Source organism: Phocoena sinus, chromosome 21, assembly GCF_008692025.1.
Source record: "Phocoena sinus isolate mPhoSin1 chromosome 21, mPhoSin1.pri, whole genome shotgun sequence".
Taxonomy (NCBI): domain Eukaryota; kingdom Metazoa; phylum Chordata; class Mammalia; order Artiodactyla; family Phocoenidae; genus Phocoena; species Phocoena sinus.
The window spans coordinates 24409685-24435809 of NC_045783.1; the positions used below are offsets into that span (position 1 = coordinate 24409685).

The 26125-nt window shown below is 36.1% G+C and overlaps 1 protein-coding gene across 1 annotated transcript in view; it reads left to right on the forward strand.

Moving 5' to 3' along the window:
* The window catches only part of WRN (WRN RecQ like helicase), a 129937-nt gene that overhangs the window by 24485 nt on the left and 79327 nt on the right, over positions 1–26125 (forward strand). The window contains 10 exon segments of the mRNA XM_032618551.1: positions 7003–7104; positions 7756–7868; positions 11699–11844; positions 12309–12457; positions 13320–13469; positions 14688–14757; positions 19621–19735; positions 21672–22092; positions 23531–23596; positions 25529–25670. Coding sequence (XP_032474442.1) covers positions 7015–7104; positions 7756–7868; positions 11699–11844; positions 12309–12457; positions 13320–13469; positions 14688–14757; positions 19621–19735; positions 21672–22092; positions 23531–23596; positions 25529–25670 — 1462 coding nt within the window. The 5' untranslated portion in view covers positions 7003–7014.

The following is a 26125-nucleotide window of genomic DNA, read 5'->3' on the forward strand; positions in this document are numbered from 1 at the left end:
ATTAGGACTCCAATCTATCTTGTATTGGGGAGAGATACAATTCAGCCTATAACAAGGCGAAAATTTTCTTATCTTAAGTAAAGACTTGGAAAGCAGTCTTTTCCAAGGACTCACTGATTCCAAGGAGAGTAAAGAGTGTACACTTAGGCTCTTAAAAATATGAAAATCCTTAAACATCTTTAATGCTCCCAGATGGGAAAAATATTACTCACAATTGAAGAAAGCATCAGAAAAACAATAGACTTCCTACTTGTGACATTAAAAGGCAGAACACTGTAAGAGAACATCTACAAACTGCTGAGAGACTGTTATGTTCAGCCAACACATCATTCTCTTACCTGTTTGAAAAATAGATTTTCACATATGCAGGGGATCAGTGCTTAATCACCTACATATTCTACTTGAGGAAAATAATTGACAAAAACCTCTGAACAAACAATTGAATCAGAACGGAGATTCAAGATTGACAAGATTGGGGCTTCCCTGGTGGCGCAGTGGTTGAGAGTCCACCTGCTGATGCAGGGGACACGAGTTCGTGCCCTGGTGGGAAGATCCCACATGCCGCGGAGCGGCTGGGCCCGTGAGCCATGGCCGCTGAGCCTGCGCGTCTGGAGCCTGTGCTCCACAACGGGAGAGGCCACAACAGGGAGAGGCCCGCGTATTGCAAAAAAAAAAAAAACAACAGAAAAAACAAAAAAAAGATTGATAAGATTAAGGGAAGAGGAAACTATAGTAAGCAATATATACATTTACATATATATTTAAATTTATATAAACATACTAAAATGGATGATGAAATTGGTAACATAAATGTTTAGAAAATAGTAAGGATTCTTGAAAAAGAAGAGCAATACTAGAAAACTAACAGGCTGTAGCCAAAACCGTATCAGCAAAAAAACAGTAGTTAGAAGGGTGGGGAAGTCAAAGCATTCTAAGAGTTTGCCTTGGTGGGTAGAGGGACAGTGCAAACGTCAGGTCTTGGTGGGGAAGGGATATAGTTTTACTATTTTGCTGAGATAGTAGAGTAATAGGATGGAAAAAAAGTGAAATTTTAACACTGGCAATGATAAAAAGAGTATCAATGGTAATTTCACACAGTTGGAAAAAGTGGACAAAGAATAAGAGGAAACTGAAGAAAGGAAGGTAAATATTAATCAAAGTAAATGAAAGGGAAAACTCAAGTTCTTTTTTTTTTATTATTATTATTTTGTTTATTTTTTGGCTGCATTGGGTCTTCGTTGCTGCGCGCGGGCTTTTCTCTAGTTGCGGCGAGTGGGGGCTACTCTTCGTTGCGGTGCGTAGGTCTCCCACTGCAGCGGCTTCTCGTTGCGGAGCACGGGCTCCAGGCACGCGTGCTTCAGTAGTTGTGGCGTACAGGCTCAGTAGTTGTGGCTCACGGGCTCCAGAGCACAGGCTCAGCAGTTGTGGCGCACTGGCCCAGTTCCTCCATGGTACGTGGGATCCTCCCGGACCAGGGCTCGAACCCGTGTCCCCTGCGTTGGCAGGCGGATTCCCAACCACTGTGCCTCCAGGGAAGTCCTGAAAACTCAAGTTCTTACACTGTGAATGAGATGAATCTCCTTATCGAAAGACAGATGTGTTCAAATTGGGCTGTTCAAAACCAAAACCAGAAAAATAAACCACAACAAAAATCCCAGGTGTATGTTGTTTAAAGCCAGCCTTTAAAAAAGTGATAGAAGTTGAAAAGTAGCAGGTAGTGGTGGATAGATACGTGAGATTATTCCAGGAAAGTCCAAACCAAAACAAATAAAAATATATTATTTATTTCAAAGAGGAGCTTATTATCTTTAATGGCTCAAAGTGAAGCATTATGAAATGATAAGACTTGATTTTAGAAAAAGATGTGTCAACGTTGTTCATACTCAACAATGTAACAACTAAATACATAATTTAAAAATTCTATTATTCAGTGACTTGGATCCCTCCCAAGAATAACCTTTATCTGATCAATGATTAAAATCCTCATGTAGGGACTTCCCTGGTGGTCCAGTGGTTAAGACTTCGCCTTCCAATGCAGGGGGTGCAGGTTTGATCCCTGGTTGGGGAGCTAAGATCCCACATGCCTCGGGGCCAAAAAAACCAAAACATAAAACAGAAGCAATATTGTAAGAAATTCAATAAGACTTTAAAATGGTCCACATCAAAAAAAAAATCGTAAAAAAAAGAAAAAGCTTAAAAAAAAAATCCTCATGTATGCTGAAGAATTTCCCTACTGCAAATTATTCTACAACTTTACTTTTCTGTATGCTTTTTATCTGTCCCAAGATCTAAGTAAATTTGACACAAATGTTAGGTTTGTAAACAATTTTACTTTCAAATTCTTTACCTGGAGGCATCTAGACAGAATTTTGTATGCAAAAAGGTATTTACATCTAAAAATTAGACATTTTAAATTAAAATAATTCTAGCGTTATAGGTGGCTGCAGGGAAGAGTTATTGAAGTTTATTTCTGTTTTGGCAGTATGAATGAATTACTTACAGAATTCCAAGATTTTAGAGTTGTTATTATAGAATTGTTTATTATTTTCAGAAAACTTAATTTTCTGGCAGTTTTGCAAATGATCTACTCTGCATTTAGCAAAAGCTTGTTTTCCAGTTTAATAAAAATGTATTTTAAGGTTAAGAATAGACTCTCCTTTCCTGTGTGTGTGTGTCTGTGTCTGTGTGTGTATATGTATGTGTATATGTAAATACATATACTTTGGGATCAACTTTTGACTGTCCTGTCAAGGGTTTTGGATTTGTGGCAAATATAAGCTTATTAATAACCACTAACATTTGTAAAATGCCTTACAATGAATAAAGCATATATAGTTTATATATTTTATCTTATTACATATAATGCAGGTGGTAGCACTAACATTTGTGTTGTCAGTTCTGGTTCACTGAATCATAGATCTTCCCCAATGCCAAACTTTGCTAATGATGCAAAGAGCACCAAGTGCAGATGGAATTTTTTTTTTTTTTTTTTGGAGGAACCCCAAACTCACACACAGATTCCAAAAATGTCCTTTTCTCCTGCATTAGTACATGTTATGGTTTTGGATTAACAGAATAGTTTTGAGCAACGTGTGCAAAAAAAAACTGCGCAAAGGAAGTTTTCATTTTGAAACTCCTCCGTTTTATATTTTCTAAATTACACAGCTTACTGATGTTGACTTAAAAAATATGTACAACGTGAGAGTTGTGAGTTAAGTTTTATGTGGGGCAAAATGAGGACTATAGCCTGGGAGACAGCATTTCAGATAACTGAGAAACTGCTCCAAAGAGCTAAGGGGGAAGGTCAGTATATATGTGATTTTGGTGAAGGGGAAGTACATGCAATCAAGCACATATTTTTTGCACAAGGTTTTTGGTAGCCACGAGGAACAGTTGTCACCATGAAGGATTTTAGTGCTTTTCCAGATATGAGGAGATACAAGAGTTGGGCTCATAAAATCGTCTCCTGAAAATATTGAACCCTCTGAAGACCTGTTCTGCCAGTTTTTCCCAGAGCGCAGAGGGCCTCATTCCTGCTCTCCACGCTGAACTCCTTTCAGGGGGTGTTGAAAGCCAGCAGTTGCAGCAGCACATGGTTTAATCCTTGTAGAGGTAGTTGGCAAGTGCCAATGGCAAGTGCCAATTGTAGTTGACAGGGCCCCCCCATGGTCATAAAGTGGACCATGATTTGGGAGGCATTTCATGACCATTTCGTCCTGTGGTGCTAGGAAGGCTCATTCCTAGTTCTGGCGAAAATTTCGCTGATAGTCCACTCAGTGTGCTATTACTGGACTAGGTCTTATTAACAATAGTCAAAGGACCACCTGTCCTACTAGTCTGTTACGGTCCAGAAAAAAATTCCGCCTTGTTGCATCCATCTTCACATATCTAGAGTTGCACTATTACAATTATTGATTCATATAAAACTATGTCTTTTTGTTGGAGGCTCAGTCACACATTTGGTAATGCAAGAAACAACAATCTTGTAAAACAGGCAAAATACAAATAACATAGCTAGCAGTATTATTAAAGTCGTAAGTAAGAATTTTTTTTTTATTATTAATTATTTTTGCTGTGTTCGGTCTTCGTTTCTGTGCGAGGGCTTTCTCTAGTTGCGGCAAGCGGGGGCCACTCTTCATCGCGGTGCGCGGGCCTCTCACTATCGCGGCCTCTCTTGTTGCGGAGCACAGGCTCCAGATGCGCAGGCTCAGTAGTTGTGGCTCACAGGCCTAGTTGCTCCGCGGCACGTGGGATCCTCCCAGACCAGGGCTTGAACCCGTGTCCCCTGTATTAGCAGGCAGATTCTCAACCACTGTGCCGCCAAGGAAAACCCGTAAGAATTTTTTAAAAATTAATTAATTAGTTTATTTTTGGTTGCGTTGGGTCTTCATTACAGCGCGCGGGCTTTCTCTAGTTGCGGTGCGCGGGGGTGGGGGGTGGCTTCTCATTGCGGTGGCTTCTCTCGATGCGGAGCACTAGCTCTAGGCGCACGGGCTTCAGTAGTTGTGCCACACGGGCTCTAGAGCACAGGCTCAGTAGCTGCGGCTCATGGGCTCTAGTGCACAGGCTCAGGAGTTGCGGCCCACGGGCTTAGTTGCTCTGCGGCACGTGGGATCTTCCCGGACCAGGGCTTGAACCCGTGTCCCTGCGTTGGCAGGTGGTTTCTTAACCACTGCGCCACCAGGGAAGCCCCTGGATTGATTTTTTTTTTTTTTTCCCCTGGATTGATTTTTAAAATTAGGATAGGATCATGCCCATGATAGGAAAACATTTGATTCATATGCAAAGGTCCAAGAAGTCAAGAAAATGTTATAAAGGATCATACAAGCCGGGTCCAGGATCTTGGGCTAGCTGTCTACTTCTGATGTCTTCTTCCTCTCATCCTAGTGTGAGTGTAGTTTCTCCTCTGAGCATTGTTTTAAGGTGATTTTGAGTTCAGCCATAATCTCTATAGGCCAGTCCAGTGTAGGGACCCTTTGTAAGTGCAAATTAATCCAAATCAGTTCTCTTCAGTTTCAGTATGCATGAGCTAATTAAGAGTCCCTGATAAGAGTCCTTCTGTCTAGGTTGGAGATAGTCCTTTAAATTATGTCTTTTCCAGTATGCATAATCCCCTGGTTGCAGGTCGTGGGGCATCTGATCTTCATCTAAAAGATTACTGAGATAAGCTTCAAAAACAAACTCAGAGTGTCCTTTTAATAATTTAATTAAACTTTGCATTAATATAACCTAACAGCAAGGAACTATCTAGGAAGTGAGTCTTAGTAAATACAGACCTCCATTAACAAAACTGGGATTTCTGGGATTTAATATTCATTGAAACATAATCTTTTTTCTGTCTAAGTTTATCCTCATTTCTTCCAAATAAAACCAAATTAAGACCAATTTGTTTGCAAAATAAGTCTGGCCTCAATAAACTTGGCTTGATGATTAATATAACTATAAGTGATCATATAGGCTTTTTTGCTTTGATGAAACTTTTATAAGGAGTCTCAAACTGAACTTTTAAAAAACCTCTCAGGGCTAGGGAAGTCATGACAATGGCTTATCACAGATTTTGCTTAACAGATCTAGGTCAATTCCTCCCTTTTCAGGGTCCCCCAAATACCTTGAGATTTCTGTCACATGTTGTGCATTTTTTTGAGTCTATACTGACTACCCCCCATTTTCCAGACATAATTAATAAAGCCAGAATTCCAGGCTTATTTATGATGAGCAGCCTAGATAGGTTAGTTATATCTGGCTAACATTTTCTGGATAGATACTCTGGTATTTTTCTGCTAGTGGATACCACTGATAGATTTACAAGGCTACCATCCAGTTTGAGGTCATTAGCACATTTGGTGGTTGAGGTCTTTCATTCCTTCTTCCCCAGTAGGGCCAGTGAGTTCCCCTTTCCTGCTGTTAATCCTTTCCTTCCCAGTGCATAAGAATGATGGAGTTTGTTCTGTATGGAAAATTTGTTTGCCAAAGTAATCTTTAAAAATTTTCTTTCATACATTATTAGTGTTCTCAGTTTTGGGGTTTATGCTTGGGAAAATGAGCACTTAAATGGATACTTGCTGGATATTGTTTAATTTTTTCAGAATTTGTATTGCTAAATAACAGTAGGGATAGCAGGCTATCCCATAATCATAAATAGTTGCTTTGATTATTTCATATTGACATTGTTTCATCATAAGAATCTTCAGGTGTATACTAAAAACTGCTGTGCCTTTACTAGAAATTTGAGATAACAGGAACTAAGGTTGGGGTTTGAAGAATTTTATTAAGAATTTAAGGCCACTTCAGTTTAGTGTATTAAGTCACATGAGGATATGGATCTGTTTTATCTTTAAAAGAAAGAGTATGTCATGGTTTTCCTATTAATTGTATTTTCTACAACCATTCTTGAAGTGTGGTTTATATTGAGTAGAGCGCTCAAAGCTCGTAACAGATTTTAAAAAAATATTCTCAACGAAACTCTTATTCTTAGGGAGACTGGTTCACTTGTTAGGCCAAGAGTATAATTAAAAACCCTTAATATAGAAAAGCTTATCTGTCTCAAAATTCCCTTCAGGTAGACTTGCAAACAGTTTAACAGTTTGATGAGTTTACTTAGATCTTAGGAAAGATGATAAGAAAATTAAAGTCAAAAATTTATAGCAGTTTATACACCCAGATATTCTCATTGTAAATAAGATAAAGATTATTTTTTAAAAGGATCAAAGTCAGAGAATAATAAAATTTTGAAACTGCTAGAACCTTAGAACTCAATTAAACTGGCTCACTTATTTTGAAAAGAGGAAATACTAAATGTATGGTCATTAGAGCTAGCACGTTGTATGTTTCTTTTTCTTTTGCGATTCCAGCTCTTATAACCTATATTTGGGCCTAGATGCCGTAACTTAATTTAAACATGTATATTTGGATCTTCAATCATATTGATAGGTCTGTCTCTGAGTTTTCTTACAAAGACTGTATTTATTCACAAAGTACTTGTTTTTTGGATTTTGCAACTAGAACCTTTTAAAGATGAATGAACAAACATTGGAAACAACACAGCAGCGGAAACTTCCTGAATGGATGTCTACGCAGAAGACATATTCTGTAGAAGAAAGAAAGGTATGCCGTTCATTGATTATTCTTTCAGATGGAAAATTTAATGTGCATTTGACTGTAAAATGAGTCAATCCTAACTTGTAAACTTCAAGCCATTGTTTACATTTAGAGTTGCTGTTGTGTGAATGAACCAGAATCTAGTCATTGAATGGATGAATGGGATTAAATTTTAACTGGGTTTACAAAAATGAGAATTCTTACTCTATACTTTCCCTTTTTATCTAGTTTACATTGTTGACCCTGCCAGTTTGTTCCAATTCATATAATAATTTAGACAGTATTTATTTTGGTGAATTTTTATGGTTAAGTGAGTTTTAAGTCTTCATAGATTTAAGCTCCATCAACCAGTCTTCAGCATTTTATGGCAACATTATTGCATGTAGAATACTAATATAATTGAAGAAAAAATGTAATAAATGCTTTTATGAAAATAGGATTAGAAGTTTGCAAATAAATTTGTTAGAAAAATAATTTTACAGTGGGTAGCTTTATCTTTGTTAAATTGTCCATATGACTTCATTAATCTATAAAGCATTAGTTGATAAAACTTAGAACTATAATTTGAATGCTTCAGTGAACTTTATTATTTCAGTGAACATTTATTATTTAATGTGAATTTTATTTGTGCCTTTTCGGAATTTTGTTTAACTCAAGGCATCTATTCAGAAGAGCATTTTGGAAGATGATCTCCCCTTCTTAGAATTCAGTGGATCCATTGTGTACAGTTATGAAGCTAATGATTGTTCTTTCCTATCAGAAGATATTAGGTAAAGATTTAAATTTCCTACTTTCAGTTTAATTTGGACCCTTAGAATATAACTATTATGGTAATATTTGTATGTGTATTGAGTTTTATAGTTGAGGTGTGTTCAGTACATAATTACTTATACATGTAAAATATCACTGATAAGTTCTAATTCTGCTTTTTAAATAGAAACTTAAAATCACTGAATTAAATTTGTAATGTACCTGTTTGTTCATTCATAAGCCTTTCTATTAGTCTAGCTAATTTTTTGACTTGTCAGTACTTAAGATGTTATATGTAGAACACACCAGTTTAGGAAAAACATGCAAAAATTATTCAACCTCTAAAATGCCCCTTTCTATTTCATTGAAAATACCAACATAGTAATACTGAATAGTGATTGTGATTGTCTCTGTTGCATTTAGTTAGCAACAATTATAGCAAATGATCCTTAAAAAGAACATTAAAAATGACTTAGTATTTTTTAAATTGTCTAAATTAGTACTCTGCAATAATGCACTCTAAGGCTCTTGAAGCATTTTACAAGGAGAAATAGGGAATTCATTCAGATCTTTGAAGTTATTATACCTGTCCTTTTTTTTTTTTTTTTTAAACTGTTATACATTGGCATAGAAGAAGCAGAGGTAAATTAAGCTATTTATTAATGGTCTTCTGGTAGATGTATTCTAGAAATAGCATTCAGGTGTCCTCACTCCCACTATAGTTATCTGGCTACATTTGGGACTCATTAAATAGAACTAAATTGTCTCACAGAGAAGGTAAAATCTGTTATGTATGATTATGTATTAACTCTACCATCTTACCTTTGACAATGCTATAGTATGTCCTGTCTGAAGGCAATAAGCGTGTTTTGAAGAGTGTAGTTCTGATGAATTGTATGTTTTATGGAAGGCAGGAAAGTTTTTTTATTTTCACCTCCTTTGGTTACTTTAAAGATTTTTGCTGTTCCAGGTTTTCAGCAATTAGATTATGATGTGCCTTTGTGTAGTGTGGTTTGTGTTTATCTTGCTTGGGGGTTCAGTGAGTTTTTGGATCTGTGGGTTTTTTTTTTTTTTTTTTTTTTTTTTGCAGTACGTGGGCGTCTCACTGTTGTGGCCTCTCCCGCTGCGGAGCACAGGCTCCGGACACGCAGGCTCAGCGGCCATGGCTCACGGGCCCAGCCGCTCCGCGGCACGTGGGATCCTCCCGGACCGGGGCACGAACCCACGTCCCCTGCATCGGCAGGCGGACTCTCAACCACTGCGCCACCAGGGAAGCCCGGATCTGTGGGTTTATAGTTTCATCATATTTGAATAATTTCTTCAAATGTGTTTTTTCTCACATCCTGTTATTCTCCTCTTTTGCCACTCTCAATGCAGATAGGTTAGATTGCTTGATACTGTGTTGTTGGTCACGAGGCTCTTTCAGTGTTTAAACTTTTTTCTTTCATTCTTTTTTCTCTCTGTGCTTCAGTTTGAATAGTTTCTTTGGCTCTGTATGCAAGTTCACTTATTTATTTTTTTATTCTGTAGTGTCTGTTCTGCTGTTATCCCATCCTGTGAATTTTAAATTTTGTTGTATTTTTCATCTCTAGAAGTTCCATTTGTTTCTTTTAAAAAATATCTTCTATTTTGGCTCTTATCATATTCATGTTTTCTTTTAAATCTTTGAACATGTTCAGCATGTTTATAGTAGCTGTTTTAATATCCTCTTCTGTTAATTCCACTACACTAGTTATTTTTTCTGTTAAATGACTTTTTTCCTGCTTATGAGTCATGTTTTCCAGTTTTTTTTTCATAGCTGACAGTTTTTGATTGGATGCTGTGATTTTACCTTGTTGAATGTTAGATTTTCTTGTCTTCCTTGAAGGAAAGGAGCTTTGCTCTGTCAGGCAGTTAAGTTACCTGAAGATCAGACTTAACATTTTGAGGCTTATTTTTAAGCTTTTTTAGGGCATATCTACGGTAGCCTTTATTCTGGATATGATTTAGCCCTGTAATGGGTGTGACCTTTCTGGCTGGAGTCTTTGTTGACTGCCCCAGGTGATCAAAAAGAATCTACTCCAACTTTTCAGAACTTTAATGCCTCTTACCTGTATGTAAGCCCTAGGAGCTGTCCAGCTTACAGTTCCCTGGTTTTTCTTTGTCTAGCCTCGTAGTGTCACTGCATGCTTGCACGTCTTTTCCTGCCTAGCTCCCTCCTCCCCAGGACTCTACCCACAACTTCTAGCTGCCTCCTCTTCTCTGGCTCTGAGCTCTGTCTCCCAATTCAGTGCTCTGCTTTGGACTCTCCTCCCTATTCTGTTATCTGGAATGTTCCAGGTAGAAAGCTGGGGCAGCAGTAGGCCTTACCATTTATTTCCTTCCCTCAGAGAGCATAGTCTTGTACTGCCCATTGTCTAGTGTCTGAAAACTGTTGTTTATATATTTTGTCCAGTTTTCTATTTGTTCATGAAGGAAAGTTATGACTGATCAGTGTTAATTTCATCTTAGCCCAAAGCAGAGGTTGAGTTTAAAAAAATTTTTAAAGTACATTTTTCACTTTTAAAAATTGTGAAATAAAAAAAAAAAAAAAAAATTGTGAAATAGGCACATATAAACAATAATATAACAAGCACCCATATTCCTTCCACTAGCTTTATCAAATCTTAATTTTCTTCAAATCTTTATTAAGACATGAAACAATAAAATACAACTGAAGCCCGTGTATGCCCTTTCTGATTCTCTCCTCTGCAGTCCTCTGAGAGAACTCTGTCACGAGTTCAGTGTTTAGCATTCCCTCATATTTTCTATAATTTTCATAATTTTATATCTCCAAATATCATATACTATTACTTTGCCCGTTTAGAATCTTTAAAAATAATGCTATCAAACTCTGTTTATATTCTGCCACTTGTCTTTTTCACTCAACATTTTATATTCTTCTTTTTTTTTTTTTGCGGTACGCGGGCCTCTCACTATTGTGGCCTCTCCCGTTGCGGAGCACAGGCTCCAGACGCGCAGGCTCAGCGGCCATGGCTCACGGGCCCAGCCACTCCGCGGCATGTGGGATCATCCCAGACCGGGGCACGAACCCGTGTCCCCTGCATCGGCAGGCGGACTCTCAACCACTGTGCCACCAGGGAAGCCCCAACATTTTATATTCTTGAGAATTTTTCTTTTGGTTTGGTATATGAAGTTCTATTTAAACTTTTATATAATGTTACATTGTTTCAGTATGTTACAATTTGTTCATTCTCTTGTTGATGGAAATGTAGTGTGTCCGTTTTTGCCAGATGGAACAGTATTGCAATGAACATTCTTAAACATTTCTGTCTCTGCACATATGAGAGTTTCATATATTTATGAGAAAGATTTGTCAATTCATGCTGTTTACACATCTTTAGCTAGGTGTTGTAAGTTTTTTTCCAAGAGGATTTTATCAGTTTAAGCATTCACCAGTATGTGAGTGGTCCCACTGGTAGATACCCTTCTCAGCATTTAATATTGTGAAGCTTTGTCAGTCAGGTAGATGTGAAATTGTATAGGTTCAATTTACATTCCTCTGAGTTCTATTGAGATTTTGTATCTTCATATATGCATTTGAATTTATTGGCCATTTGGGTATCCTTTGGGGAATTGCCTGTTCCTATTTCCCTCCCTTTTTTTTTTTGCCCCTACTGGATTATTTCTCTTTTTCATACTGACTTTTCAAGGAATTTTTAATATTTTCTGACTATTCATTATCAGTTATATGTATTACAGATATCGTCTACTGTCTGTGGCTTGTCTTTTAACATTTTGAATGATGTCTTTAGTTATGTAGAAATTAAAATTTTAATGTAATTAATTTACACTGTTTTTCCCCGTTTAGCATGAGTGTGTCTGATGGAGATGTGGTAGGATTTGACATGGAATGGCCACCAATATACAGTAAAGGGAAACTGAGCAGAGTTGCACTAATTCAGCTGTGTGTGTCAGAGAGCAAATGTTACTTGTTTCATATTTCTTCTATGTCAGGTTGGTATCTCTTTTATTTGTTTCATTTTTATATGGTTGATAATTGTATTATGTCAACTTTATCCATATAAAATTAAACTCTTGAATTAACTGGTGCTTCTCTCATCACCTTATGTTTATTTAAGTATTTATGTTCTACCTGATTCACTCATATCCCTGTTTTATTTAATTTTTACATCGTCTCTGTCAAACGTTGATATTATTCCTGTTTTAGAGAGTAGAGAACTGAAGTATAGAGGGGCTAAATTTTAGTGATAACAGAGATAGCGTTTATGTTAGTTGTTTTTCTGTCATTTATCAATCAGGACTTTTTGCTTTAGGCAAGAAAAGCAACACTCAAGTTAAGTGTGTTTCTGAATTTAAACTTAAACAGAAGTTTAAGTATAAACATAGAATGTGTAAGAAGTAGAAAATAAATTATCAAATTTGATAGAACCTATGGAAATAATAAAAAAATGTTACAGTTTTCCCTCAGGGATTAAAAATGTTGCTTGAAAATGAAGCAATTAAAAAGGCAGGTGTAGGAATTGAAGGAGATCAGTGGAAACTTCTATGTGATTTTGACATCAAATTGAAGAGTTTTGTGGAGCTGACAGATGTTGCCAATGAAAAGGTAGATATAATATGTATATTATTGTCACAAACAAGAAATTTGTGTTTCACAGAATGTCCCTTCTATCTGTTTTAGATTTTTTTGAAGAAATAATGTAGGCTGTATAATGTTTTTGTAAAAAAGAAGTCCCCAGTGAGTGTTCCGTAATGAAAACCTTCAGTTCTAATCCATTGCCTTAGCAAACAGTTTCTTTAAGCAAGCACCCTCTCCCATATTTAGTATTATTTCACTTTGTTTCATATATATGTAAATTTAAATATTGTATTTTAAGTTTATCTCTTTAATCCATCTATATCAATATCTTTTTTTTAAACATCTTTATTGGGGTATAATTGCTTTACAATGGTGTGTTAGTTTCTGCTTTATAACAAAGTGAATCAGTTATACATATACATATGTTCCTATATCTCTTCCCTCTTGAATATCTTTTGTTGTTAAAGAGCATAATGCAGCTCTTGTGGTATGATGCTCTTAGTGGAAGTTTGACCATCCCTTCCATTACCCATATTTCCCCTATTTTATTCATGTAGTCATTAAGTTAAATTCTCATATTAGCCAACTATTCATTTGGCTGAGAAGTAGAAAGCCTACCAACCTATTCAACTTTTGTCTATGAATGATGCTTCGACAGTCCAAGAATTTTAATACCTACATTGGGGAAATTCCAGAATTAAATTCTTATAATGTAAACTGCAAATGAGGTTTTGAGTGACAGGAAATCTATTAAGGACTATCTCTGCCTTATATTTTGGTGTAACATTTCCAGCTTTATGTGTGACGTGTTCATTTGGTATCAGATAATTAGGATATCTGAAAATAGAAGGAAATAATTTTTGCTGAGTTGATTTTTCGTTGCTTTTAGTTGAAATGTACAGAGACCTGGAGCCTCAGTGGTTTGGTTAAACACCTCTTTGGTAAACAGCTTCTGAAAGACAAGTCTATCCGCTGCAGCAACTGGAGTAAGTTTCCCCTCACTGAGGACCAGAAACTATATGCAGCCACTGATGCTTATGTATGTACCAGACATCTTTAGACTATGATCTGTTTGTTAAACTTTATAATAAATTACTTTATAAAAGTTTTACTGTGGTAGTGGCACAAACTTAACTAAAATCTTTTAAATCAGTTTGGCATTAAAAATGCTTAGGAAGAAATTTAGTGAAACTTGTAATTCTGAGTATTAATTAGCAAGTACCAATCCATAGATTGTTTAATACTAGTTATTTTTATTGTCATGAAGCCAAAATAATGTCCAATTTATATGTAAAAAATGTGAGTTCTCTGAAAACATGCAAGGCGAATAAGCTTAGACTGAGCAAGAACAAATGGTATTGATGATGTATTTTATTATCAGCCACTACAGAATAAAAAGAACTACAATACAGTTTCTATATTGAAACTGGCCTTATTTCTTACATTTATATTTAAAATGTGGTAAAAATTTAGAAAAATTGCCTCCACAATTAGCTTTCTACTGCTGTTAGTCAGATGTATTTTCATATTTACATATTCGTACATAATGAAATCTGGCCTTATCTATATATATAGCACTATTGTTTGTTTGTTTCCAAGAAATGTATTTTATGTCCCAATGGACTTTTTTTCCCCTTATACTTTTATTTGTAGATGAATATCTTATTGTTTACTTTTTTGCATCTGTTTTTATGAATGGAAGCTCCTTTTATTTATAAACAGAAGAAATTCAATTTTGTGGGGAAATAGAAAGATAATTTTCCTTTATGTTATGTTAAAAAAATCAGAAAACTTGTTGAGAACTAGTACAAGTTCTGTAGCATTTTTATTCATGAGAAATTCATGTGACTTGATTGTTCCTATTAACAGTAGCTAGAAGGAGGACTGTATATACACTGACTAACAGCTAATAATGAGATAATGGGGAATGGATATCTGTAGTCAAACAGTTTTCTCTTACTTGATTGTATTTTGTTAGATTCCATTTATAAGTTATTTGATTTCGTTAACCTGCTCATAATATTGGACGTTAAAATGTTAAAATTTTTATTTTAAGGTGTAGGCAGCTACTTTCTGCATTCTCACAATTGGTGTGGTGAATAAATAAAGACATTTAGACCTTTGCATAACTTAATAGGTTGAATTTAGCTTTTTGGGTGCCTTGGAAATCATTGTTTTAGATTTTTGTAAAGATGGGACATGAAATTTTATTTGGTGATCTTTAGTATACTGTTTTCATTTTTTGGTTTTCCTGTAGGCTGGTTTCATCATTTATCAAAAATTAGAAAATTCGGGAGACGCTGTACAGATATTTGCTATACATGAAGGTATGTTATGGTCTGAAAATAAAAGGTAAGATTTGAATTTGCTCATTTGTGAGGTTTATCTCCAAAAAGTATTCACACACGTGCAAAATATTTAGTATTATTACAACTCCTTGATTGTCTGAGCAGTGTTGACATTAGGATGAGGTCTATTTGGCCAAAGCTTAGGGCTTCAGGCATGTTGGTTGTAGCAAAGCAGGACTTAACTAGTTTTCCTTTGTAGCATTGCTGTTCACTAGGCTTCTAGAGTTGGGTCTTAATAACATCACTGATACAACCACTCACCTCTCAGTCTGGAGATTATACATCTTTGCTATAAATATTTAAAGTATATAAGATGCTTTATAGTGCCCTGGTTTAAATTTCTAAATTTTCTCCAGGACACGATAACTCTGCTGTTTTTCTCCAAACAGAATGGCCACTTCCTCCCTCCCTCCCTCCTTTCCTTCCAGCAGTGTCAACCTCACCTTTCTCAAATTTTCCCCGTGTATATACAGACGATATTTTCAAATGACCACTTTTGGTTTGTATTATAAGTTTGTGTTTTTTCTTTTATTAAAGGATACAGGTAGATTAGAACATCAGAAAATAAAAAGATATTTGCACATTGTTTCTCACTTAAAATACTAGCTTATTCCCAAGATGGTAGCTAATAAACACTAAATGATACAGTAGTTAAATATATTTTTATTCATTTATTAAATATTATTCAGCCCTTTATGAATGGAGATCCAGCAGTGAACAAGACAGGCACAATCTGTTTCCTGAGAGGGAAACCTACAACTTTATGGGGGATATAGATGAACCAAAAAAAGGCAGTGTAGGAAGATGAGGCTTATGATGTGGGAAAAAAAGGTGTTACGGTTAGCATATAGGAGAGGCATCCATGCATATTTGGAGGTATTAGAGAATATTTTATGGAGAAAGTGATGTTTACGGCAAGACCTGAAATATGAGCAGGAGTCAGCTAGCTGAAGAGCAGAGAAGTGTCAAAGGCATAGGTAATAGCAGGGGCCAAGTTTCAGAGGTAAGAGGTATCTATAGGCAACTGAAAGCAGTAAAGCACGGTGAGCTATTGAATATGACAGGGTGGGGGGTGTAGGAGAAGCAGAAAAAGGAAAGCAGATAGGCCATGTTAGGGGTTTACATTTCCTCCTAAGAGCTATTGAGGGTTTTAAGCACAGGAGTGACGTGAATTACATTAAAAAATACAAACTTGGACTGTAGACCAGAAAATGGGTTCTGGAGGGCAAGGGTCACAGTGGAAAGACCTGTTAGGAGGCTGTGCCCATAATCCAAGTGAGAGGTGATGGTGACCTGGCTTGGTTGGTTGTATTGAGGATGGAGAGAAGTGGATAGATGCAAAAGACACTTAATAGGGCAGTAAAATGAAAAGAATTTAATGTGATGGTGTGAGCCACGTGCCAAGGATCAGTCCTGTGCTGCTGGCATGAGCAACAGTGGTGAGAAACGTTGAAGAGGAGCAGCAGGGTTTGGGGTCGAGGAGTCATACAGTTGATTTTAGGCATGTTAAAGGAAGGAAGCCTGCGAGCTAGCGAAATGGAGGTGGTGGCCTGCAGGCACTTAGATACCCAGCCTGAAACTCAGGGGACAGTTTGAATTCAAGGTAAAGAATGAGGAGTTTGAGATAAAGAAGTGGGGCTGAGAGTCGTGAGGAACTCTTAGTATTTAATGTTTGCGTGGAGGAGGGGGACACCAGAGGAGCTGCCATGGGCATAGAAGGAAATGAGGAGGCGGGGTGTGCAGCAGGCCAAGTAAAGAGCATGTTTTTTGTAGGAGGGTGTTATCAACTGTTTTAAATTTTCCTGAGAGTCTGAGAAGCTGAGGACTCAGAATTAGTCCTTGGATTTGTAATCTTTTACTGCAGCAGCTTTGGTGTACTGGGTGACAAAAGGGTATATCGAGGAGAGAGTGGTCATGGGGGCACAAGAAAGGGTCACAGTCTTGGGTACCATGAAGGTCCTGTAACCGAAGCAAGAGTGGAATGATGTGGGAGAAATCACGTTTGCGTGAATAGAGGACTAAGATGTAAGGAAAGTGAGAAGGCTTGTGTAAGTAACTTTTTTTTTTTTTTTAAGAAGCTTGGTTTGGAAAGGGAATAGTTATTCATTTATTCATATACCATATTTGTTGGGTGTTTACTGTGGGTCAGGCAGTGTACCACTTGCTGACAAAATTGCACTGAACCAAAGCAGGCCAAACCTCTTTACTTCATTTGTCTGAGTGAGGGAATGATGCCCAAGGGGAGAACATGGAAGGCGTGAGGGGAAGAGAGAGCACAGTGTCTGAGGGACAGTGAGTGTGACTGAGGCGAAATGAGTAAGAGTGAGAGGAATAGGAGATGATGCCAGAAAAGTAGCTTGGGCCAGAGCATTTAGGGCCTTATAAGCTGTGAATCTGACTTCATATTTTATTAATTAAAATAAATACCATGATGAGTGATGCAAAATCCTTATAGGGTTTGGAGCAGCAGAATGATATGATTAAATTTTTACCTTGAAAGTATTTTTCTGGATGCTGTAGGAGGGCAAGTGTTTAGGCAGGGAAGTCGGTTTGGAGGCTATTGTAATAGTCCAGACAGGAGATGATGATTGTGTGAATTAGGCTGGTAGCAGCAGAGGGGTGAGAAGCCGTAGAGGGTGTATGTATTTGCTGATGAATTCTCTGTGGGCGGTGAGATGTAGAGAGTGAGAGAACAATCTGGGTATTTTGGTTGGATCCACTGAGTGAATGGGAGGGTCAGTCACAGTGGAAAGATTATGAGGAGAGCAGATTTGAGTGAGAAAAATCTAGATTTCAGTTTTGGCCATGCTAAGTTTTAGAGGCTTATTCATATCCAAGGAGATATCTTAGTTGGAAACATGATTCTGGAGTGCGTTCAGGTGGTTGGAGATATAACTTGGCGGTCGTCAGCATACAGATGGTAGTTAAACCAGAGAAGATAAAATAGGGAGCGAGTGGAATAAAGAACAGAAGAGGCCCCCAAGTATTGACGTCAAGGGCACACCAACCTCTAGCGCTCAGGAAGATGAGGCGCATGCAGCAAAGAGGCCTGTGAAGGGGCAGTGATGGAGGAGGAAGCACAGGAGGGTGGTGTTCAGAAGCCAGTGAAGAAAATCTTGTGAGTCCGAGTAAGTCATCTGTTTTCAGTGCCTCTGAGAATTTGAGTGAGATGAGCAGCTAGGATTAACCGTTATATTTGACTGTGTGGAGGCCGTCAGTAACCTTCCTAAAAGCAGCTTTTGGAAGAAGCTTAGTGGGAGTCAGTTTAGGAGAAAATTGAATTAGAAAATTTGAAGACAGTGAGTATGGACAATTCTTTCTTTCAAGGAATTTGTAAATGGGAGTAGTGATGTGAATACAGACTAATCAGCAGATTGGTGGGGAGACGAGATAATTCTCATTGTTGTTTCTGTTTTCTTAATGAAGTAAGAAGTGAAGTTGTTCTCTGAGTAAAAGAAGGGACGGGCAGGTGTTGGGGGCTTGAAGAGAGAGAATGAGGTATGAAATAGTCATCTTGAGAGTGGGAGAGTGGGAGATGTAGAATAATTAACAGTCATTACTGAGGGTTCGTCGAGATCTGCACATGAATGTAAAGCAAAGTATCATAATCATAACTGTGTTTTATTTTCAACTATACTCAACTGTTTCGGTATAGACATCAACGAGGTAAAAAAAGTGGGTTTAATTAGAGTAGTGTTTTGCCATAGAAGAAGGAAGGAGCAAAAGAGTTCAGTCCACAGGAAGGAATGATTAATATGGGTAAGGAAGGACCGTAAGACATGGGTGATGGGGGGAGTGACAAGGGTAATGGGTAAGGAAAAGGCGATAGGTCAGTGGACTTGGTTCTGAAAGTGTGAAAGAATTGTTGTATTGGGGAAGGCGTGTTGGAAAGAAAGATAGCATGCAGGTGTTCAGAGGATGGAATGCTTGTAATTGAAGTTTGGAAATGGTGACTTTACTGGCAATTGTAAAATCAAGGGTATGGTTATGGGAAGGAGTGGCTGAGGTCAGCTGAGGAAAAGATGGTTGGAAATGGAGGGAATGAGGAACTGAAAACACCATACTCTTAGGTGGCCAGGAATTATCAAGTTACCTGTGAATGTTGAAGTTACCAGGAATTATCACAGGAGTAGTAGGGAAGGAAGAGACAGTGAACCAGGTGCCGAAATCTTCAATGAATTATGTAGTTTTTGAGATCACAGGATAACTGCAGCAAGCAGGAATAGCTAACGGTGTATCCTATGTCCAGTGCTTCAGAGGAGCTGGGTGGACTTGTAAAGGACACAAGAAGTGGTGATGAAGAGTAAGAAATTCTAAGCAGGGGAAGGGTTTGGGAAAGGTGGGCAGGTTTTGTGGTGTTGATGGAGACCCATCAGACAGAATGAAGCTGCGAGTTTGGAAGATGACCACTGATTAGAAAGGCTTGCATTTTATTTTGTGATGACTGGTAATGAGGGCAGTGAGGAATGGCTGCCGGGTAAGGTTATGTTTACCAAACTGTATTTAGTACGTAGCCTCCCATGTGGTGTTTTATTGATTTCTGATTTTGAAATAGTGCAGATGGGTTCCGATTCTCATTTCTGCCTTCACCTTCTGCCTAGGTTGATAACCACTGGGTTGTAATATGTATGAATGAAGATCACTTAGAATTTAGTCTAAAATTTTAAAGAGCAAAAATTTGGAAGGGAAATAAAGTGACTGAGGTGATTTGGAGATAGGTTAAGGAAGTCTTTTTGTTGGAATTCATTTAAAGAAACAAAATGAAAATTTAAGCCATAATGCTGTTTAAATAAATATCTCTGCTTTGTAGTTTGAAAATTAGTACTGATTCTTTTTTTCCAGAGGAAGAAGTACTACCTAGTGACGTGAAGAAACAATTGACTTCAGTCTCTGAGGAGATGATAGATCTGGCTAAGCATCTTCCTGATACTTTCGAAAAACTGGAAAATCCACAGAGGTTAAATATTTCTGTTTTTATCAATTCTGTTTGTTCTTATTGCATTTTCCTATATATAGTGAAGAATTACTGTTCATTAGGGTAGACTCATGCTTGCATACATGCACGCAGACTGATGTATAAATCTGAGAAATATCTTTCCAATTGTTAAATTGTGCACATAAAGTTTGAGGCTTTTCTGTCTGCTTTGTAGGATGTTTTATGAAGCAAAGCAAAATAAAACTCCTAAGTTCACATGAAAGAAAATATTGAAGATTCAAAGTTGTCTCTTTCTTTCTGTTTTTGCTCATTTTTCATTTAATTATATTTATAGTTTGGTTACTTGAAATCTATAAATAAAAGCAACTTTTAGTAGCTTCATTTTTCTGGCTATTAAGTGATTATTATATAAAGAAGTCTACCTAATCAGCAGACAGTTAAAACAAGAGGCATTTAGATTTTAAAGACTATTTTATAGCTGAAGCATTAGATAACTTGGGATATTTGGATTAACAGACATTGGACTCCTGGTGCCCAGCAGCTGATTCTTCTTGGAATCAGGCCTGGCTCTGTCCTTAATTGCTGAATGACTCCCTTGTTAAACCTCTAAAAGCAGGAGTGCTCTTGAACAGTGATTGATTATAATGTGGTAATAAAATTTTGAGGCCAAAATCCTTTGTATGAATGTGAAGCAGTTAGTTGAAATAGAATTCTGACTCTGACAAAATGCAATGTTAATGTATTCTTTTTTGGATGAGATTTGTGGTAGATTTTGATGGATTTCAAAGTATGAGGTAGAAATTCAGCTCTTTTTCAAAGTGATTTTCCCCCTAGCAATTTGTTTCAGCAGTTTTTATGTAACTTTGAGAATTTCTGAAAGAAATAACTGTCAACTGGGGAAAGGTACTAATAACACTATTTCATATTCATTTTTACATTTTTCCCTCCATGGAAGAAGAAAAATCACCATTTACATGAAAAATTACTGTTCACATGCATTTCAGATTTTTTCTAGGAATTAGAATATCTACTGAATGGAAATTACATGTGCTTAATGCTTTGCTTTGTAATATCAACGCTGAGTAGTTTTCTTAAAATTTGAGAATGGGGAATACTGGATTCATTTTTTAAAACAAAGATTTATTATTTATTTATTTATATTTGGCCGTGCCGGGTCTTAGTTGCGGCCTGCGGGCTCTTTGCTGTAGTGCACGAGCTTCTCTCTAGTTGAAGCGCAGGAGCTCAGTAGTGGTGATGCACGGGCCCAGCTGCCCCACGGCATGTGAGATCTTAGTTCCCTGACCAGGGATCAAACCTGCATCCCCCGCTTTTGGAAGGTGGATTCCTTACCACTGGACCACCAGGGAAGTCCTTGGATTCATTTTTCATAAAGGTATATCTTGTAAAGTTTTAGTGTCAAAACAAAAAGTAGTTAAATCTCTTATTTCAGGTTCTTTGTAAAAGTCTCCGGTATTACTTCACTTATGTAGATTACACTTCTAAACCAGGGGAGAACAAAAAAGGCCTCTGAACAGCCAAAATACATGCCATAAACATGAATTCAAGTTCACTTAACTGCACTTCCAGTGGACTGCGTGAGGCCACATTCAGAGCATATTTGCTTTTCATTTATAAATACAGTTTGACAGGCTTGGATATCTGCTTACCATGAAAATCAGGTATGGATAAGGAATGACACCATAAACAATTAGTTTGGGACAAAACACTACTGACACTTTAGTAAGCACGCAAGTCAGCTGTTGAATGTAGAAGTACCTTGCTGTACTAGAGAGTAGCCCAGAAGCTATAAGCATATAGTGGGTATTAGGGTATGAAGAGCATCTTTAATCCAGTGTGTCCTTTAAGTGAAGATCTTCTTCTTTTAAAAAGCATTAAAACTTGTCCTTAGAGTTAACACAATTAAAGTTGAACTCACCTTTCTTAAATTTTTTTTTAGGGTTTCTGTACTATTGAAGGATATTTCAGAAAATCTGTATTCATTGAGGAAGATGATACTTGGTTCTACTGAGAATGAACTGAGGCCCAGCAGTAATTTTCACTTATTACCGTTGGAAGAGCCCACTGCTGGCGAAGTACAACAGAAACAAATTAGAGAACATAAAATTTTTACTAAAGTTACAGATGAAGCATGGGACACAACACCTGATAATTTAATTAAACATGATGGAGAAAATGTACTTGCAAACGAAGTAAAACAAGAAGATGGATTTGAAGATGAACTAGAAGATAATAAGTTGGAAGAGACTCCAGAAAGAGTTTGTTTCATGTCATTAGATATTACAGAAGATGAACTCCAACGTTTGGAACAACAGGCTCAGGAAAAACATCTTGGTGATGTTACTTGCAAATCTCCTGAGGTACTAAATACAGTAAAGAGAAAACAATTTTCATTCATGGTAGTGGTTGGCTGATTTTTTCTGTAGAGGGGCAGATAGTAAATATTTTAGGCTTTGCAGACCACACAGTTTCTGTTGTTAACTGCCCAGTTCTGCCAATTCAGTGTGAAAGCAGCTATAGACAAATAGCCTGTCTGCATTTCAGTAAAACATTATTTACAAAAGCAAAAAGTGGACTGGGTTTGCTACTCCTGACTTACTATAATAAGCAGCATTTTATAGTGGAAAGATTTTTAGTGTCAATATACATTTGTTATAATTTGCTAAGCATTTCTCCTACCTAATATATACCTCTTCTTTTTGTGGATTCCCTACATATCTACTAGGGATTCTCTTCCAGACTTGATTTTTGAGAGTAGTTTTATTTCTTCATATGGGTTTTCTTCACTTGATAGTCTGAGAGGGTTTCTAATAAACTGATGTTTTTGCTTGACACTAACCTTTACTGTCATCTAGAGTCAGAAACCTACATTTTTTTCTTGATAGATTATTGTTAAACATTCTATATTTTCTCTCAACTTCATGTTTAGGTTTCTAATTATTATGTTCTGATTTGATTAATTTGTGAGATTATGTTTTTCTGTTGGCTAACAAGCATATTTTTTGAAATAGTGAAGTTGTATTGGAGGAATCATTGTGTTTCTTTTATTGTAAAGACAAAAGAGACATATAGCTGTATAATTTTTACCTCATTTGTTTTTCATTAATTAAAAAAATTACCTTTGTTGCTTATGTTTGGTAGAATTTTATACATTTTCTTTTATAATAACTAAGTTTTAAGTTCTTAAAATTAGATTTGAAAGTCATTTAATAGGATTATTTCCTCAGTTTTCTAATGACAGAGTCTCAGTACTTCTCTGTGTTTGGTAACTATATTAGTAATCGCTTCTGTCAGTATATGAATGCACTTTATTTTAACATTGTTTTCATACCAACCATTTGTAAAGCAGATTCTTCTTTTGGGGAATATCTTTTGCTAACATCTGCATTACCTTTTGATTTTCTAGAAATTTTGTATTAGTTATTCACTTTAAAGTGATATGTTGCATACAGTGACATAGAATTGTGATCAGGATTTCATGATCTGACTCACATCTTTTACTCCAATTATTGCCATTTTTTATTGTGTAATAATTATTAGCATTTAAAAAATTCATTAAAGACCCACACAGCAAATAAATAATGATTTAAAAAATAAAAACACTTCTGTGTTTTTATCTTTCTATCTACCTGTCATATAAACATATAAATATATATTATAAATTTATTTATTAGAGAAGAATAGGAAGTAGTCTAAGGTTATTTAGCATATAGGAACTTTATTTTGTGGAAAAGAGGGTATGGAGTCAATTATGCTGGAAATTAATGTTTGAAATTTTTTTTTTTTTTGTCTTCCAAGGATAACGAAGAGGATATATCTTATGTAATTGAGAGTGATGAAGATTTAGAAATGGAGATGCTTAAGGTATGTTCAACATTATGGAAAATTACTTCCAGTTCTTTACAAGGGACATTAATTAAGTAAAATATTGCCTAATTCTAAACTGGTCCCACCACAATGAGATTGCTATCACTTATGTAACATTAGATTTTGTTTTCCATTTCATATTTCTTTATATCTTGGTATGGTCTATGAATAATGTAGTAGTAGTAGGAGTAGTATACTAATTTTTACATAGTAGAAAACAGTAGTATGTTTTCTCTTCCCTCTTGGGTCACTTAGTTTTCCTGGAACATGGGTAGTGATTCAGCTCTCCAGTATTGAAATAGGTTTCTCTTTCTTCCCATCCATGTATATCCACTTGTATTTGGAGGTTCTGTTTTTATACATTCCATATTCTTCTTTACTTCCTTTGGTTTTATTTGCTGTTTTCTATTATATATAATTTTCTAATGTTTTAAATGGTTCAGTTTCCCCCTATTTTGTAATCAAAGTTGAAAATATCGTTTAATAATTTATGTATTTTCTACTTCACCTGACCTCGGGTTTCTTTGTCAGGTCTTATGAATCAAGGATGGAAAATTAGAAAGAAAAGCCTAAATTTTGCTAAATAAAGTGAAAAATGAAGAAAAACACAGAAGTTCACCATTACGCATACTTGTTAGTCCTCATCTTTAGGTTGATGTGATTTTTCTTTTTATGAAATGAGATTAAGTGTCTGATTCTTTAATTTTGAGGCAGTGTAGTGGGTAGTGATAGGAATGTGGATTCTGAATGTAAATGTGGGTTCAAATTCTAGCTTCTCCCTTTATTAGCTGTGTGACTTTGGGCGAGTTTCTTAGCTTTTTGATACTCAGTTAACAGTCGTATTTATTATTAAGGTGTTACTTTTGAAGAGTTTACTAAAGAGCCTGGCATTTCCTAAGTGTTTATAATAAACATTAGCTAACAATAATAAAAGAGTGTACATACTAAACCATATTCCTTTAGTGATGAGCCATTTCTCCGAGGAGTGCTGTTAAAGTAGTGCATTTGTAGGATAGTTGTGGACTTTCACAACTTTATATTATATATTGAACCTCTTCACAACTTTATATTATATATTAAACCTCATATGAGAGAACTTTATTTCCAAAATGCTTTTCTAAGTCTGTTTGTTGACTTGAATAAAAAATCAGGAAGAAAATCACTTGTTTTTCCTTTTGTAGGCCTGAAATGAATACACTTTTAAAAAAACCTTTAAAGTCAAACTTACTAAATGGAAGGTTTAATATAAAGAGAAAATGAGAACTGTGGTTTAATAATTCTTCCTGTTATTTCTCAGTTAGAAATTTTACAGATGAAACAACTATGAAATATCCTTAGGTTTGTTAAATAGATAACCTTGATTTAGGGGAGGAAATCAGATATCAAGCCAAAATGAAAACAAATAAACTTCATTTCGTATTTGTAATATTCCTTTCCTAAAATTATCTGTCTTTTGTTGTTGTTTTGACAACTCCAAAAACACATTTATTGTTTGCTTATAGTTTAAACCTTACGCTTACTCAAAAAGAATGTGACTGACACATGATATAGAGAAACTCATTACAAAAATAACATTAAAACCCACATTTACCACTTCGGAATTGAAAGCATTGAAATATGATAAAGAAAAAAATGTTTTAAATAACCTAAATTCAAAATTTATGGTAACTTTCCCTGGGGGCAGTTCATTATATGGTATTAATGAACCCTGTTTATGCTGGCAGTATTCCTCTTTGGCCTTGTGCCTTAGAAACCATTCTTGAGCACATATTTAAACTGGAGCACACATGTTCTTTTGTGGTATTGCTTGCACATCTGCCAGCTTTGAACTAAATTGTAGGCTCCGTTAATAATACTCCTTTTGTGTTCGCTGAAAAAGATACAACACTGTCAATGATTTTGCTTTTAAAAATTCTTTTAAACGTTCAGTCTTTAGAAAACCTAAATAGTAGCACAGTAGATCCAAATCATTCAAAATGCATAGAAATGGAAAGAAATCTGGGTCTTCCTTCTGAAGATGATGATGAAGACGAGAATGAAGCCATTGAAGAGGAAGAAGTTGTTGATGAAGGTAAGCACTGTAATATGTTTGAAACGGCTCATCTCTGATACCTACCACTGGTTTTAATTTAGGGTCCAGGTTTTAAACATTTTGGAGGTCAATGATTTTGTGGCATGTAGTTAATTAGGTCCTAGAAACTTGTCATTAAATCCCTTAGTGCTTTGGTCTTCATAAAGCACAATGTTACTATTTAGAAGAGTAAAGTAATAGAAGTGTTGTGTCATTTGGTGAACATGGTGATGTGAAACTTTTCATCCTAAATTTTATATTTTGTTTGTCAAAATCATAAATAAGAAATCGTAAATTAATTAATTATATTAAACATTATTGTAAATGGCATAGGTACACAGTGTCTGTCCTTCAGGAGCTTATTACTTAAAATAAGTGACAGAGTGTCAAATAGCAAAATGGACTAATTTTCATCTTGTATATGCAAACTCTAGTAAAGAATCCACTAAGTGAAT